Source organism: Salvelinus namaycush, chromosome 9, assembly GCF_016432855.1.
Source record: "Salvelinus namaycush isolate Seneca chromosome 9, SaNama_1.0, whole genome shotgun sequence".
Classification (NCBI taxonomy): domain Eukaryota; kingdom Metazoa; phylum Chordata; class Actinopteri; order Salmoniformes; family Salmonidae; genus Salvelinus; species Salvelinus namaycush.
In genome coordinates, this window is record NC_052315.1 from 53752935 (window position 1) to 53770553 (window position 17619).

The 17619-nt window shown below is 40.5% G+C and overlaps 1 protein-coding gene across 1 annotated transcript in view; it reads left to right on the forward strand.

Moving 5' to 3' along the window:
- Positions 1-2180, forward strand: part of LOC120053550 (filamin-C-like) — a 58230-nt gene extending 56050 nt beyond the window's left edge. Inside the window, exons 40-42 of the mRNA XM_039000682.1 lie at positions 942-1160; positions 1691-1903; positions 1993-2180. Of these exons, the coding sequence (XP_038856610.1) occupies positions 942-1160; positions 1691-1903; positions 1993-2180 (620 nt within the window). The remainder of the gene's footprint in view (positions 1-941; positions 1161-1690; positions 1904-1992) is intronic.
- Positions 2181-17619: the final 15439 nt, after the last annotated feature.

Below are 17619 nucleotides of genomic sequence, written 5' to 3' on the forward strand. Positions count from 1 at the left end.
TTATTAATATTATTGAAATTACATACAGTAGTTATGTTTACAGTGATATATTGGGGGGGACAAATCACATTTTTCCCAGGATGGGGGGGGGGGGGAGGGGTCGTGTCCCCCCTGGGATTTCCGCCTATGGCCTTAATTGACTCAAGAGATTTCCTTGTCTCGGTTGGCTCGGCAGGCTCCCACCCCACGTCGGGCTCCCCCGCCTCAGCCGGCTCGTCGGGCTCCCACGCCTCAGCCGGCTCATCTGGCCCGTCAGGCTCACCAGGTGGCGCCCCTAGAGAGGGTTACTATCACGTCTGCTCCCGCTCACCCTCTCGCGCCAGGCTGCCCATCATTATGCACACCTGTCACCATCATTACGCGCATTGGCGCGTCAGTGGAGTCACCTGGACTCCTTCAAATCTCATTTGGAGAAAATATCCTTTCCATTTTATTTAGCTTTGTTCAATTGTATTCTTCATACTATAAAATAATGCCATGGAATTCTAAGTAAATCTTGTCTTCTAAATGAACTAGCCCACAGCCATTTGACATAGCCAGATCAGGACCTAACATAAGGACAACTCAGAGTATGCTATTCTGTTCTTCTGAAATAGACTACATTTTCTTCATATCATGCTTCTTTAGACCTGTCTAAAAAATAAATCATGGATTTATTGTGAAGGTGTAGGCTATATTACATCGATTTACTAGACTTTTCTAAATGTATATGTTCCAAAGGTCTGCATCAGTGTCTTGTAGGCTATGTGTGGAAGCCAGGAGATGCTAAATGTGTTTATGTTAATTAACGGTCAATTACCGTTAGACCGACAGTTATTTGCTTGACAATCACTGGCTGACACATTTGTGACCGCCACAGCCCTAGTTGTGATGCTGTCTTAAAATGATGTATTATGAATGCTAGGTCTCCTCACCATGGAGTCTTTTCTCTCTCCCTCTAGGTGTAGCTTCAGAGTTTATAGTGAACACCTGTAACGCGGGGTCAGGTGCCCTGTCCGTGACCATCGACGGTCCCTCTAAGGTGAAGATGGACTGTTCCGATTGCCTTGATGGCTACAAGGTCATCTACACACCCATGGCCCCCGGCAACTATCTCATCGCCATCAAATATGGAGGACTCAACCATATAGTGGGCAGCCCATTCAAAGCCAAAGTCACAGGTGTGTGTTCGGTGTGTGACGCGTGTGTGCAGCTTGACTGCCAGATCTTGATGAAAAGGTTGTTGGAGGTTTTCGGTATAAAACGAGACACTCTGAAAAGTTCAAAGTTCCTAGAAATTCTATAATGAATACGTAGTATATAAATAACAAATTACATAAATGGTACATAAGTAAAAAAATTCTCTCATCGGGATTGTAAATTGAATAGTCACTGACTTCAGTGCTGAAGACTGTGTGCATCCTCTGAAGCACCGGCAAAATGTAGAAAATAAGGCTAGATACTGTATGTTGTTGTGAAGTTACAAAGAATCCCTCCGAGTATGAGAAATCTATGCTGTATGAATATGTTGAGATGGGGAAAACAGTAGCCTAGAGGTTAACAGTGTTGTTCTAAGTAGCCTCCCACACTCTCATAAGAAACCCCCATTCATGGTGCTCTTGTCTGTTCTGAGGAGGGGAGGTGTTAGATTATGTAATGTCTGGTTTGAGCCGTGACTGCAGCTCTTTTGTAACATGTCTCCCTCCCTCAGGTACCCGTCTGTCTGGTGGTCACAGCCTTCACGAGACGTCCTCGGTCCTGGTAGAGACGATCACTAAGACGTCCAAGGTAGCAGGAGCGTACAGTACCTCGTCCTCCTCAAAACTGACCTCTGACGCCAGCAAGGTGGTGTGTCGAGGCGGCGGGCTCACCAAGGCTCTGGTCGGACAGAAGAATATATTCAATGTGGACTGCAGCAAAGCAGGTGAGAAGAACAGACTCGAGGAATAGATCCACACACCAATATGTAACACACACTCCTCTAGTACCATTCCTAACCCTCCCCTCTTCCAGGTACTAACATGTTGCTGGTGGGATTGCACGGTCCCAGGACGCCCAGTGAAGAGGTGTACGTTAAACACATGGGCAACCGCCTGTACAACGTCACCTACACTGTCAACGACAAGGACAACTACACCGTTATTGTCAAGTGGGGGAATGACAGTGTCCCTGGCAGCCCCTTCAAAGTAGCTGTGCCCTGAAAGAACTCTGTTCTCCAACCCTTAATCTCACCCCTGACCCCCATTTCGCCCCCACCCTGCTCCGCTACTCCGCTACACTCTTCACTGGACGACTGTAGAACGAACCTCCTCTCCCAATGTGCACAAAAAAATGCAAGGAAGTTTCTCTCCCTCTCCCCTTAAAGGAAAAAATAAGATTTCAACCTTTATTTAAAAATGATTAACTCTAACTGTTACTGTTTAGAGAAAAGTTGTTGGTGACTAGTGTGGTGTCATAGAGTTGGAAAGAGGGCACTCCTATATTTTGCCATTAATCGCTTCTGTAACTGCATGGGCAGTGCGCCGTCTATCGATCTCTATGTGTACTGTAGACGTGTTCCAAGTCATGTTGGTATTTTGATTGGTCCCAAGACCCTGTTTGACCAATAGAAAGGGATTGTTGTGTAGCAAAGGATGGCTTAATGTGTGAATGTTATAAACAGAAGATAATTTGCTATTAAACAGTATTAAATCTCATATGGTTTTGTATGCTTAAAAAAAGAGAAACATGTCTTTTTTTTATATTAACCTATATGTTTTGGTAAACTTTGCAGATATAATAAAGATTTAACTGCTGCCTTGACAAAACACAAGTGGGTTTATTTAGTGATTTTGACTGAATGTGAGTGTCATTATGAACACGCCTTGGGGCTTTTCTAGGATTTTAAGACATTTTGGGCTTAGCCCAGAGCCAGTAGGGGGATCCGGGGGCATCCTCCCCTGGCAAAAGAAGGAATTTCAACAGTTAAATGCATGAATTTTGATGCACTTTGAGATGAACATTGAGAGTGTAGAACATTGAGAGATTAGATATTTTTCAGGTAATTTGCACCTTCCCACCTGCCACAGCAGACACTGCCAGTACTCAATTAACCTCTCTAGGGTATGTGGGACGGTAGCGTCTCACCTCGTCAACAGCCAGTGAAACTGCAGGGCGCCAAATTCAAAACAACAGAAATCCCATAATTTAAATTCCTCAAACATACAAGTATTTTACACCATTTTAAAGATACAGTCGTTGTAAATCCAGCCACAGTGTCCAATTTCAAAAAGGTTTTACGACGAAAGCACACTAAACGATTATGTTAGGTCAGAGCCAAGTCACAAAAAAACACAGCCATTTTCCAGCCAAAGAAAGGAGTAACAAAAAGCAGAAATAGAGATAAAATGAATCACTAATCTTTGATTATCTTCATCAGATGACACTCATAGGACTTCATGTTACACAATACATGTATGTTTTGTTCGGTAAAGTTCATATTTATATCCAGAAATCTGAGTTTAGGCGGGACGCTACTGTCTCACTTGGCCAAAAGCCAGAGAAAATGCAGAGCGCCAAATTCAAATAAATTACTATAAAAATCAAACTTTCATTAAATCACACATGAAAGATACCAAATTAAAGCTACACTGGTTGTGTAACGGCTGTCTTCGGGTGAAAGAGAGGAGGACCAAGATGCAGCGTGAATATAATCCATATTTAATGGGAAAATACTTAAACACCGAACAAAAACAACACACCGACAAAAAGGAACGAAGACGCTACAGTCCTGAACATGGGAACACAGAACAGATGAACACACGAACAGGAACAATCACCCACAAACAAACAGTGAAAACAGGCAACCTTAATATGGTTCCCAATCAGAGACAATGACAAACACCTGCCTCTGATTGAGAACCATATTAGGCCAAACAACAAACCCAACATAGAAACACAAAACATAGAATGCCCACCCAGCTCACGTCCTGACCAACTAAACAAAGACTAAACAAAGGAAATAAGGTCAGGAACGTGACAGGTTGTGAATCCAGCCAACATGTCAGACTTCAAATAGGCTTTTCAGCGAAAGCAAACGATTCTATTATCTGAGGATAGTACCATAGTAAACAAAGAGAAAGAAGCATATTTCAACCCTGCAGGCGCGACTCAAAACGCAGAAATAAAAATATAATTGATGCCTTACCTTTGACGAGCTTCTGTTGTTGGCACTCCAATATGTCCCATAAACATCACAAATGGTCCTTTTGTTCGATTAATTCCATCGATATACAGTGGGGAGAACAAGTAGTTGATACACTGCCGATTTTGCAGGTGTTCCTACTTACAAAGCATGTAGAGGTCTGTAATTTTTATCATCGGTACACTTCAACTGTGAGAGACGGAATCTAAAACAAAAATCCAGAAAATCACATTGTATGATTTTTAAGTAATTAATTTGCATTTTATTGCATGACATAAGTATTTGATCACCTACCAACCAGTAAGAATTCCGGCTCTCACAGACCTGTTAGTTTTTCTTTAAGAAGCCCTCCTGTTCTCCACTCATTACCTGTATTAACTGCACCTGTTTGAACTTGTTACCTATATAAAAGACACCTGTCCACACACTCAATCAAACAGACTCCAACCTCTCCACAATGGCCAAGACCAGAGAGCTGTGTAAGGACATCAGGGGTACAATTGTAGACCTGCACAAGGCTGGGATGGGCTACAGGACAATAGGCAAGCAGCTTGGTGAGAAGGCAACAACTGTTGGCGCAATTATTAGAAAATGGAAGAAGTTCAAGATGACGGTCAATCACCCTCGGTCTGGGGCTCCATGCAAGATCTCACCTCGTGGGGCATCAATGATCATGAGGAAGGTGAGGGATCAGCCTAGAACTACATGGCAGGACCTGGTCAATGACCTGAAGAGAGCTGGGACCACAGTCTCAAAGAAAACCATTAGTAACACACTACGCCGCCATGGATTAAAATCCTGCAGCGCACGCAAGGTCCCCCTGCTCAAGCCAGCGCATGTCCAGGCCCATCTGAAGTTTGCCAATGCCCATCTGGATGATCCAGAGGAGGAATGGGAGAAGGTCATGTGGTCTGATGAGACAAAAATAGAGCTTTTTGGTCTAAACTCCACTCGCCGTGTTTGAAGGAAGAAGAAGGATGAGTACAACCCCAAGAACACCATCCCAACCGTGAAGCATGGAGGTGGAAACATCATTCTTTGGGGATGCTTTTCTGCAAAGGGGACAGGACGACTGCACCGTATTGAGGGGATGATGGATGGGGCCATGTATCGCGAGATCTTGGCCAACAACCTCCTTCCCTCAGTAAGAGCATTGAAGATGGGTCGTGGCTGGGTCTTCCAGCATGACAACGACCCGAAACACACAGCCAGGGCAACTAAGGAGTGGCTCCGTAAGAAGCATCTCAAGGTCCTGGTGTGGCCTAGCCAGTCTCCAGACCTGAACCCAATAGAAAATCTTTGGAGGGAGCTGAAAGTCCGTATTGCCCAGCGACAGCCCCGAAACCTGAAGGATCTGGAGAAGGTCTGTATGGAGGAGTGGGCCAAAATCCCTGCTGCAGTGTGTGCAAACCTGGTCAAGAACTACAGGAAACGTGTGATCTCTGTAATTGCAAACAAAGGTTTCTGTACCAAATATTAAGTTCTGCTTTTCTGATGTATCAAATACTTATGTCATGCAATAAAATACAAATGAATTACTTAAAAATCATACAATGTGATTTTCTGGATTTTTGTTTTAGATTCTGTCTCTCACAGTTGAAGTGTACCTATGATAAAAAATTACAGACCTCTACATGCTTTGTAAGTAGGAAAACCTGCAAAATCGGCAGTGTATCAACTACTTGTTCTCCCCACTGTATATCCGAAATGTCCATGTATTTGGCGCGTTTCCAGAAAACACCGGTTCCAACTTGTGCAACGTGACTACAAAATACCTCAAAGGTTACCTGTAAACTTTGCCAAAACATTTCAAACTACTTGTAATGCCCGGGGTGTCGTGGATGCAAGGAGTCAAACGCAGGAGACAGAGAGTTCACAGTAGCGTTCCAAATTTAATTCCCCACACGGGTGAACACACGACGCTCCTCTAAACCAAATGCTTCACCACAAGCAAAGTGAGAAACACGAATAAACATAAACCAACGAACACGTATCCTGACATGTACAGACTGTACACACAACAATCCCGCACACCCAGCAGGCCGGGCTGCTGGGTAATAAAGCCCCACAAATCACCCTAACCACAAACAGGTGTCAATAATCAACAAAAAGGGAGGGGGAGGAAAAGTCAGTAGCAGCTAGTAGGCCGGTGACGACGACCGCCGAGCACCACCCGAACAGGAAGGGGAGCCACCTTCGGTGGGAGTCGTTACACTACTTTTGTAATACAACTTTAGGTATTTTTTAATGTAAATAATCGATCAAATTGAAGACGGGATGATCTGTGTTCAATACAGGATTAAAACAAACTGTAGCTAGCTTTCTGGTCACGCGCCTCTATCTAACAGGACACTTCAAGTGACCCTCGTTCAAGATGGCCGTACTTCTTCATTACACAAAGGAAAAAACCTCAACCAATTTCTAAAGACTGTTGACGTCCAGTGGAAGCGGTAGGAACTGCAAGAAGGTCCCTTAGAAATCTGGATTCCCAATTAAATCTCATTGAAAAGAGAGTGACCTCAAAAAAAATAATTCTAAATGGTTTGTCCTCGGGCTTTCGCCTGCTAAATAAGTTCTGTTATACTCAGACATGATTCAAACAGTTTTAGAAACGTCAGAGTGTTTTCCATCCAAATCTACTAATAATATGCATATCTTATCTTCTGGGGATGAGTAGCTGGCAGTTTAATTTGGGCATGCTTTTCATCCAAAATACCGAATGCTGCCCCCTATCCTAGAGAAATTAAAGTAACTACCGTGGGTCTCTCTACTCTGGAACACTCTCTACTCTGGAGCACATACATCTAGAGTGTATTGTCAAAAACCTCTCCAACATAGACTCTGACCTGTCCAATGAGCCAAACTGATTAAAGAATCACACAGTGTACACACACACACACACACACACACACACACACACACACACACACACACACACACACACACACACACACACACACACACACACACACACACACACACACACACACACACACACTGCAGTAATTAGAATCCATAGAGCAGCTTTAAGTGTTACAGTCTACTACGTATTCACCCCTCCTCTGCCTCTCTCCATTGCTGTCTCTTGTCTACCCTCCTCTCTTGTCCTTTCCTGGTTGTAAAAAGTGTCAATGTAAACAATTGTTTTAATAGTAATTTCACAGGTTTTTTCACCTCACCTGCAAACAATATTTTACTTTTCACTGTCTGTAATTCACCTGTGATGATTTGGTCAAATCAAATCAAAGTTTATTGGTCGCATACAGTTTGTAGATGTTATCGCAGGTGCAGTAAAATGCTTTTCTGTTTCCAACAGTGCAGTAATAATACCTAGCAATCACATACTGTAAAAGGAAAAATAAAGAAATTAAGAAAAATCAGAACGAGCAATGTCAGAGTCCAAAATACATATACAGTGCCTTAGGAAATTATTCAGACACCTTGACATTTTCCACATTATGTTAGGTTACAGCCTTATTCTAAAATGTATTAAGTAGTTTTTTCCCTCATCAATCTACACACAATAACCCATAATGACAAAGCAAAACAGGATTTTAGAAATAAAAACATAAAAACTGAAATATCACATTTACATAAGTATTCAGACCTTTTACTCAGGACATTGTTGAAGCACCTTTGGCAACGATTACAGCCTCGAGTCTTCTTGGGTATGACGCTACAAGCTTGGGTATGGATGGAGTCAAGGCTGCTTGTCCCTTCTCCCAGCTCCTGAGAGTGATCCTGATTGCCTTGGCAGCAGCAGAGATACATTGAACTCCTTTTACAAAAAACACCCATGAATGTTTCATCAGGAGAAATGGGCCCTGGTTATTAATACAGTCCTTAGAGGGGAGAGGAGTCAAGGGAGAGAGGGGGTTGCTAAGGAGATGGAAAGATTGTCATACACACAGGTACACACACACACACACACACACATACAAAGGCACATGCACACAGTATGGATCATGTGCACTGTGGAATTGTGTAATAATGACATGCCCCCCGTGGTTATTCCCTTAGGTGCGTCCCAAATGGCACCTTATTACCTACACAGTGCACAGCTTTTGACCAGATCAAAAGTAGTGCACTATATAGGCAATAGGGTGCCATGTAGGATGCAACCTTACTGTTGTTCTCTACACCTGCAGTTATTAGCTTCATTCACCTGAAGTAGCAAAACCATTTCTCATCATGGCTTTTCTGTTGTCAAGTGCTACTGGGCTGAGCTGCTGACTGTCAAAGGGTCATGTGTACAGATGCAGGATCCTAATTTGACCTGTATTGTCGCAGAAAAATAATCCTGCAGCAACAGGATTTGAACGTTTAGTCCACAAAGTTGTTTGATCGGTGGTTATGTTATTAGCTGGTCGAAATGAGACTACATTCAAATTGGAATACTGTTAATATAACTGTGGTTTTTCAGTGAATTTCTGTAAATCACCAAGCTCATCTGCATTTCCTGCGACACAGGAATCTCTCAGCAACAAAAGGTTGTTCAAATTAAGATCTTACATCTGTACAATGACCACTGCTGAGCAGCTAGTACACACACACACACCAGCTATAGTCTAATCGTCTAGTCTTTTTTTTTTTTTTTTTTTTTTTGGGGGGTGGATCAGCTTAATATTGCGGAAAGAATGTTGCTTCCAATGTAATTGTCTGCATCATTTCCAATCCCCCATATTTTTTTGGGTAAATATATATATCCATTCACGTATGCATACATATACACATATATACATACACATACCTACATAGACATACATACTTTTTTAAAGAGTATACCTTTATTATTATTCCCCGCAAACCCTACCACCGATCCCCCAATTGGAGTAAACTGATAAACATTTCTGTTTTTACCTTCAATTTATACATCTTATACACATTTTACAGACACAGTCTACTTTATAATAGTTCTCTCTTGTTTGTTCTTAGTCCTTCCTCTATTTCTGTTGTCCATCCAGTTTGATTTCCACTTGTAACTGTGCTATTTCACAATAGCTCCGCACCTATACACATTTCACAGATCCCGTATGCCCTACATTGTTTATCTTGTTATTAGTCCCACCCTTCAGCTCCACTCAACCTTTCCCATCTATCTTCCAACATCATCCATTTCGGATTTTTATTTGCCATATATTTTTCAACTGTGCTGTGATGCTTCACAAAAGATTTGAATCTTCCTATTCTCATAGCTTCCACGGATTGTAAATTAAAAATAAACATTTTTGCTAAAATAATTATTATATTATTGATTGATTGACTATGGCTTTTCAAATCCCCCAGTATTGCTATCTGTAGCGTTAGTTCTACGCAAATGTTGCAATTCTTCAACCATTCCTGGACCTGTGACCAAAAACGAGCTACATGCGGACAATACCAAAATAAATGGTCTAATGACTCTGCCTCCTCACAGCAGAATCTACAGAGCTGGGAAGATTGTATCCCCCATATATATAACATTCTATTAGTTGCAAGAATTTTGTACAATAATTTAAATTGAAAAATTCGAAGTTTTGAATCCGGCGTTGTTTTGCGTATCAATTCATACACCATGTGCCATGGAATGGGTACATCGAAAATCTCTTCCCAACTATTTTGCAATTTATATGGCACAGCTGTAAGTTTTTTGGTCCTTAAATGAAATTGGTATATGTTTTTATTTATCACACTTTTTTTTAACCATTTATGTTCTTTAATATAAGGCCGACATACAAGTTCCTTACTTTTATCCCCTTCCACCTGCCTCTTCCATTTTTGTGGTAATGCTGCAATTAATTGGTTGTAATTTTGGGTAGAGCAGACATTTCCATATGTCTGTGTTAGCTGCATGTGTGACATTACTCCACCAGTCCTATTTATGATATCATTCACAAAAATTATACCTTTTTTAAACATTTCTTCGATAAATACAGTTTTTTTATCAATTACTATATTTGAATTTAACCACAAGATTTGTTGTACTATTTGTTCCGTCCTTTCAGGTGGATTAAACTGAAATTGCAACCAACTTTCTAAGGCTTGCTTAAAAAATAAAGATATTTTGGAGATTATTTCCTTTTCAAGCAACCGAAAGTGAGCAGGTGTAATCTGAATAAAGGGAAAAAGGCCCTTCTTGAACATAGGATGAGACATTCGTACCAATCTACTAGAGAACCAGTTTGGATTTAAGTATAACTTTTGTATGACTGATGCCTTTAGTGAGAGGTCTAATGCTTTAATATTTAATAATTTCTGCCCTCCGAATTCATATTCGTTATATAAATAGGCCCTTTTAATTTTATCTGGCTTGCCGTTCCAAATAAAATTGAATATTTTTTGTTCATATAATTTAAAAAGCAGGTCACTAGGTGTAGGCAAAACCATAAGCAAATAGGTAAACTGTGATATGATTAAAGAGTTAATCAGGGTGATTTTCCCACAAATAGACAGGTATTTTCCTTTCCATGGTAGCAAGATCTTATCTATTTTTGCTAACTTTCTATAAAAATTTATTGGAGTGAGATCATTTCTTTCTTTTGGGATTTGTATACCGAGTATGTCCACATCACCGTCAGACCATTTAATTGGTAAACTACATGGCAATGTAAAATGTGTATTTTTTAGTGATCCAATACGTAATATGGTACATTTATCATAATTTGGTTTTAATCCAGAGAGGATAGCAAATGTATCTAGATCCTCTAAGAGGCCGTGGAGAGATTCTAGTTGTGGTTTTAAAAGAAAACATGAATCATCAGCGTACAATGACACCTTAGTTTTTAGGCCCTGGATTTCTAATCCCTTAATATTAATGTTTGATCTAATTTTAACAGCTAACATTTCGATGGCAATAATAAATAGATATGCCGATAGTGGACAACCTTGTTTTACTCCTCTAGATAGTTTAAAACTTTCTGAGATGTAGCCATTATTTACTATTTTACACCTAGGGTTACTATACATAATTTTTACCCATTTTATAAGAGATTCCCCAAAATTGAAATATTCTAGGCATTTATATATAAACTCCAGTCGTACTTTATCAAAAGCCTTTTCAAAATCAGCTATGAAAACCAGGCCTGGTGTCCCCGATATTTCATAGTGTTCTATTGTTTCCAGTACTTGCCTTATATTATCTCCAATGTATCGTCCATGTAAAAAACCTGTCTGATTAGGATGAATAATATCTGACAAAACTTTTTTTATTCTATGCGCCAAGCATTTTGCTAGGATTTTTGCATCACAACACTGAAGTGTAAGAGGTCTCCAATTTTTTAAATGGACTGGATCTTTATATATACCACTTGGGTCCTGTTTCAGTAATAATGATATCACACCTTCTTGTTGCGTGTCTGATAATCTATCATTTATATAGGAGTGGTTAAAACAAGCTAATAATGGTCCTTTGAGTATATCAAAAAAATGTTTGTATACTTCCACTGGTATGCCATCCAGTCCTGGAGTTTTCCCATCCTTAAAGGCCCCAATTGCATCAAGTAGTTCCTCCTCTGTAATTAGGCCTTCACATGAGTCTTTCTGTACAGATGTTAATTTTACATTATTATTAGGGAAAAAATCCATACAATTAGTTTCAGTTAGTGGAGATGGAGGAGCCTGAAACGAAAATATATTCTTAAAGTACTTTACTTCCTCTTTCAAAATATCATTTGGTGAATCATGCGTGACTCCATCATTTGTAACAAGTTTTAATACGTTTTTTTTGGTAGCATTTCTATATTGAAGATTGAAAAAGAATTTGGTGCATTTTTCCCCATATTCCATCCAGTTCGCTTTATTTTTGTAATATATTACACTGGATCTTTCTTGAATAAGTTCCTCCATTTCTTTTTGTTTTTCCTCTAACTTATTCTGTGCCTCTATGGTACCGTTTTTATTGTTATCTAACTGTACTGTTAGTCCTTCAATTTCCTTTGTTAATATGGACTCTTTTGATCGAAATTGCTTTTGTTTTATAGATGAGTACTGAATTGCATGGCCTCTAAAGCCACACTTAAAAGTGTCCCATACAATATGGGGATCTGCTGTACCTATGTTATGTCTAAAAAAGTCAGTTATAAATTCTTCTGTCCTAGTTCTAAACAATTTATCATCTAGTAGGCTTTGATTAAATTTCCAATATCCTCGCCCACGTGGAAATTCTGTAAGAGTAATATATATGCCAATTATGTGATGGTCCGACCGCATTCTGTCCCCTATCAAACACTTTTTAACTTTTGGTGCCAGAGAGAATGATATAAGAAAGTAGTCAAGGCGACTAGCTTGATTAAGCCTCCGCCATGTATATCTCACTAGGTCAGGGTATTTAAGTCTCCATATATCCACTAATTCCAATATATCCATGACATTCCTGATTTCCTTAAGTGCCTGAGGGTGATAGTTTGTAGTGTGATTTCCTTTCCGGTCCATAGAGGTATTTAAGACCGTATTAAAATCTCCCACTATAATAATAGAGTCTAGTGTTGCTTGTAGAGTTGATACATTCTTATATATATTGTCAAAGAAGCTTGGATCATCATTATTCGGACCGTATAGGTTAATAAGCCATATATGTTTATTGTCCAATAACATATTTAAAATAATCCATCTACCTTGAGGATCTGTTTGGACAAGTTGCACATTTGGATCAAAGTTATTATTAATTAAAACCATCACCCCTTTTGAATTTCTTTGCCCATGGGAGAAATATATTTCGCCCCCCCAGTTCTTTTTCCACAAAACTTCATCTAAAACTGTCGAATGGGTTTCCTGTAAACAGTAGATATTATAATCCTTCTCTTTTAGCCAGGTAAATACTGATCGTCTTTTCTTATTATCTGCTAAGCCATTACAATTGTAACTGGCTATACTTATTTCACCACTTACCATAATGAGACACACCTTTCAATTATTTTTATCAAAATATATGTTTGTAAACGTCCTATTAAAAAGTAACATAATGATTGAGTGTCTATATAGTTGTACCATGACATTTGCATCTCCACTAAGCAAACCTCCAATTGGTCCCCACTATTCCACCCGCCAAAAGCCCCCATCTCGAGTTGGGTTGTCATCCCAATGACCGGCAGACCACCCCCGACCCCCCGCATCGCACAGCCCCGGACCGACTGGGATCCATCCTTCGAAAAGTGCACACAGCGCCATCCACCGAACCGAAGCAGATCCATTGCCAAATGCATTTCCATCGCCCTCACCTCTATTTTTATTACATATTGCTGTGAATCATCCTCTATAGTCCCTAACATCTTTTACTTCTTCCTTCGCAACAGTTGTGGGATACACACATACACCCACACACATTCAGCCCTTACCCCCACACAACCATAAGCTCACCCTCTCAACAATTGCACCATCCCAGAGCCCAACTCAAGATGGATCATGATTTACAAATGTACTTGCAGTTGCAGCTGCATGAGAAGGCCTGCAAGACCGCGCAAAAAATGAGCATAAATGTAGAGATTTATTTACCATTGTCACATCCTAAATGATGGAGGTCAAATGTACACCTTCTTCCTGAAACACCCACAATACGGTCATCCATTTTGACCATGTTCCCAAGCATCTCCATGTAGTCCGACTTGATTTCGTGCCACCAGGGCCACAATAATATACCCCCTCTCTGAATGTCCGAGTGTGACCCCCTCCCCATGGGTTACTGCAGCTAGTGTTGCCAGCACTGCCACTGCCTGGGTGGGGGCACCCCACCGGAATCCCCACCGGCTAGGTACAAGGTCGTCAAGGTTCTCATTAGCAGCTTTGAGAATTTCCTTGTTTATTATGCTCTCCCTTTAGGGGGCTTTGGCTTTGCAGGACCAACCCTGCCAAGCAGGCTCAGAATCTTGAGGGGGCAGTGCTGCTCTTGGTCCCTGACCTCATTTTGGCTGCATACAGACCGCTTACAGCATGCACATAAAACAGTTAGGGACTTCTCCTTAGTATCTGGGCCATTCATGTGGGTGTCTAGGGTATAGGGCCATGGACCGTACCATTAAAATAGGATCATAAATAATTAGATATAATTTATTTTAAAAATGTAGTTCCCCATGATAGGACAATAAATAAATAAGACGTATAATTCATTATAAAAGTATATCCATCATCTGAACAACATTGAAAGCCCTCTCATACCCGGCCCACAGCAATACACTGGCTCTGGGATATGCAACTATTTCATTACTCACTCACTCAACTTTCCAAACATAACAAATAAAAATAAACACACACCACACCATCCACACATACTGTGCCTTCTGTTTACTTAGTTTTTATCTTCACTATGTAGAAATAGTGCTTGTGTTCAATTAGTTATATATGAAGATTTATAGAAAAGCTATATTTTGTATTGTATTGTTACAATCAATAACCGGGCTTGAATTGTGTTTATTTTCCTCATCTATGAGAACTTTGTAATTTTTAAAATAACCATGGAGTAGTCTTTGTGTCTCTGAACAACTGGTTATCAATATATAGTTTATCAACGACGAGAGCTACTCGTTTCGCTTTTAATCTATTTTCTTTGAAAATTGGATACAGAACTTTGCGCCGTTCTGCAATTTCTTTCGGAAACTGATCATTCATGCCAATTTTGGTCCCAGCAAGTCTTTTACCCAGGCTTTTAACCATTATTTTATCTTTAAATGAAGCAAATTTGGCAACGATTGGGCGTTCGTACCTCTGCCCTCTCTGTCCGAGGCGGTGTACACGTTCAAGTTGGATCTTATCGATAACTTCGCGTGGAATCTGAAGCGCTGCAAAAAGGAACTCTCTAACTACAGATTCAGGAACCTCTCCTTCTTTCTCTTGGATACCTGTAAGTACCAAATTCTCTCTCATGGATCTAGTTTGTATGTCTAGTAAGCATTCCTTCAGAACGGTGTTCTCCTTTTTAATTTCATTCATTTCGGTTTCAATTTTATTGACTGTCCCTTTTAGCGCGTGTGTTTCCTTCTCCAATGTCGCAGCTTTTTCATCACTCATCTCTAGGCTTGCCTTCAACTCTTTTATATCTTTACTAACTAATTCAAGTATACCCAGTTTGTCATTTATTGATTTTAACAGATCGGTTTCGACCTTTACCATTGCCGGTGGTGAGAATATTAAATCATCAGTGTCGGTTGAGGAGTCACGTTTTCGTTTTTGAATCGGTTCCCCTGTCTTACTCTCCGTCATGTTTGGGTGTTGCTTGTTTTCGTAATATTTGTCGATAAATGTCTCTAATCTTAGGATTTGTTTTGTGTTATTATCCAGATTGAAGGTTATCACCCACCAGATTATTTAGTGCTAATATTTTAGTCTAATTTAGCAGATATTTCGAATATTATGTTTTATCTTGAGGTGCTCTACATAACTTCGTTCAGTCCGCCATTACCTTTACGTCCGCCGTCCTACGTCCTTCAGCACTTGGCTGACCCTAATCGTCTAGTCTTATTTGGCATGCATTCTGAGTCCGAGGTACATCTCTACGGGGACCTTCCATCCAGTGCTTAATTTGAGCCGGATGCTGCCGGAACAGGATCTGGCACCTCTCAGATTTGACTTTCTTTGTTCCGACACTTATTTGACAAGATCCGGTACCTCTCGTGGCATGATTTATTAATTATTTCACTGTTCACACTGTAGACATTCTAATAAAAGCGATCCGCATTAAATCAAGTTGCCTCCTCGTTATATCTCCCGCCCCCCAGAAAGACCATCATGTAAAAGTGCGGTGATCCTTCTATGTAATCATCCTATCCTGCTACACAGATTCCAGACCTGCTCTCTTATTTGTACATAGACGTTATGGGGAGGGCCAGTGTGGTAAGAAACTAATCTTGACACAGGTCTTGGTAGTGGTGGTCAGCTAGTGAAGAGGTCCCTGCGTAATCACGTCACACAGCCTAGTCTAGTCGTCTCCCTACTGAAGTCAGACTGTGGGAGAGGGAGATGGGGAGTTGGGGGGGGAGGGGGGTAAGTGCATCCATCGACGAAGTGCTCGGAGCAGGTGCAATTTGCAGATGAAGAACAAGCCCACGTATAACCCTTGGCTTGTCATGCAGAATTCAAAGTTGGGCTGTACAACATGCAAAAAGGTATGGGATCTTCGGTCTAGAAACAACTGGAGGGATTTAAACTAGCAAAAGATTGGGTGGAATTTACAGTAAATGAACATCCTATGCATCAGACGAAAAAGAAGAAAAAAAAGAGCCCTCCAAAAAAGTTTTGGGAACATGGCTGAATCAAGGTGCATTTGGTGGCAGCAAGAATTGAAGACAAGGCTAAAGAGGACACCCAGGTTAACACTCAAAATTGAAGAAAAAAATGTGATACTACAGCCAGAGTTTTACGAATATTCTTAGGAAGCTAAACATCACAGCCACATGCTCGCTCATGGCTTTGAGCAAGAAGTTGACCTTCAGGAGATAAATGGACTTAACACGGTGGATAGTGATTGCGGGAGGTTTTGAAAACTAAGGACGCCTTTTTTTCCTTTACCTACACAGCACAGAACACGTTTGTAATCTGAATATGTGCTTTATATTATCACATAGGCAGGAGACCTATACATTCTCATATTTGTGTTCTGCTGAAGCCTACATTGATATATTTTATTTGAAGTTACAGTTGAAGTCGGAAGTTTACATACACTTATTTTGGAGTCATTAAAACTTGTTTTTCAACCACTCCACAAATATCTTGTTAACAAACTATAGTATTGGCAAGTCGGTTAGGACATCTACTTTGTGCATGACACAATTCATTTTTCCAACAATTGTTTACAGACAGATTATTTCACTTATAATTCACTGTTTCACAATTCCATTGGGTCAGAAGTTTACATACACTAAGTTGACTGTGCCTTTAAACAGTTTGGAAAATTCCAGAAAATTATGTCATGGCTATTGAAGCTTCTGATAGGCTAATTGACATCATTTGAGTCAATTGGATTTGTACCTGTGGATGGATTTCAAGGCCTACCTTCACACTCAGTGCCTCTTTGCTTGACATCATGGGAAAATCAAAAGAAATCAACCAAGACCTGAGAAACAAATTAGTACGCAAGTATAAACACCATGGGACCATGCAGTTGTCACACCGCACATGAAGGATACGCATTCTGTCTCCTAGATATGAACGTACTTTGGTGCGAAAGGGCCAAATCAATCACAGAACAACAGCAAAGGACCTTGTGAAGATGCTGGTGGAAACAGGTACAAAAGTATCTATATCCACAGTAAAACGAGTCCTAAATCGACATAACCTGAAAGGCTGCTCAGCAAGGAAGAAGCCACTGCTCCAAAATCACTTTAAAAAAGCCAGACTACGGGTTGCAACTGCACATGGGGACAAAGATCGGACATCGGAGAAATGTCCTCTGGTCTGATGAAGCAAAAATAGAATTGTTTGGCCATACTGACCATAGGTGTGTTTGGAGGAAAAATGGGGAGTCTTGCAAGCCGAAGAACACCATCCCAACC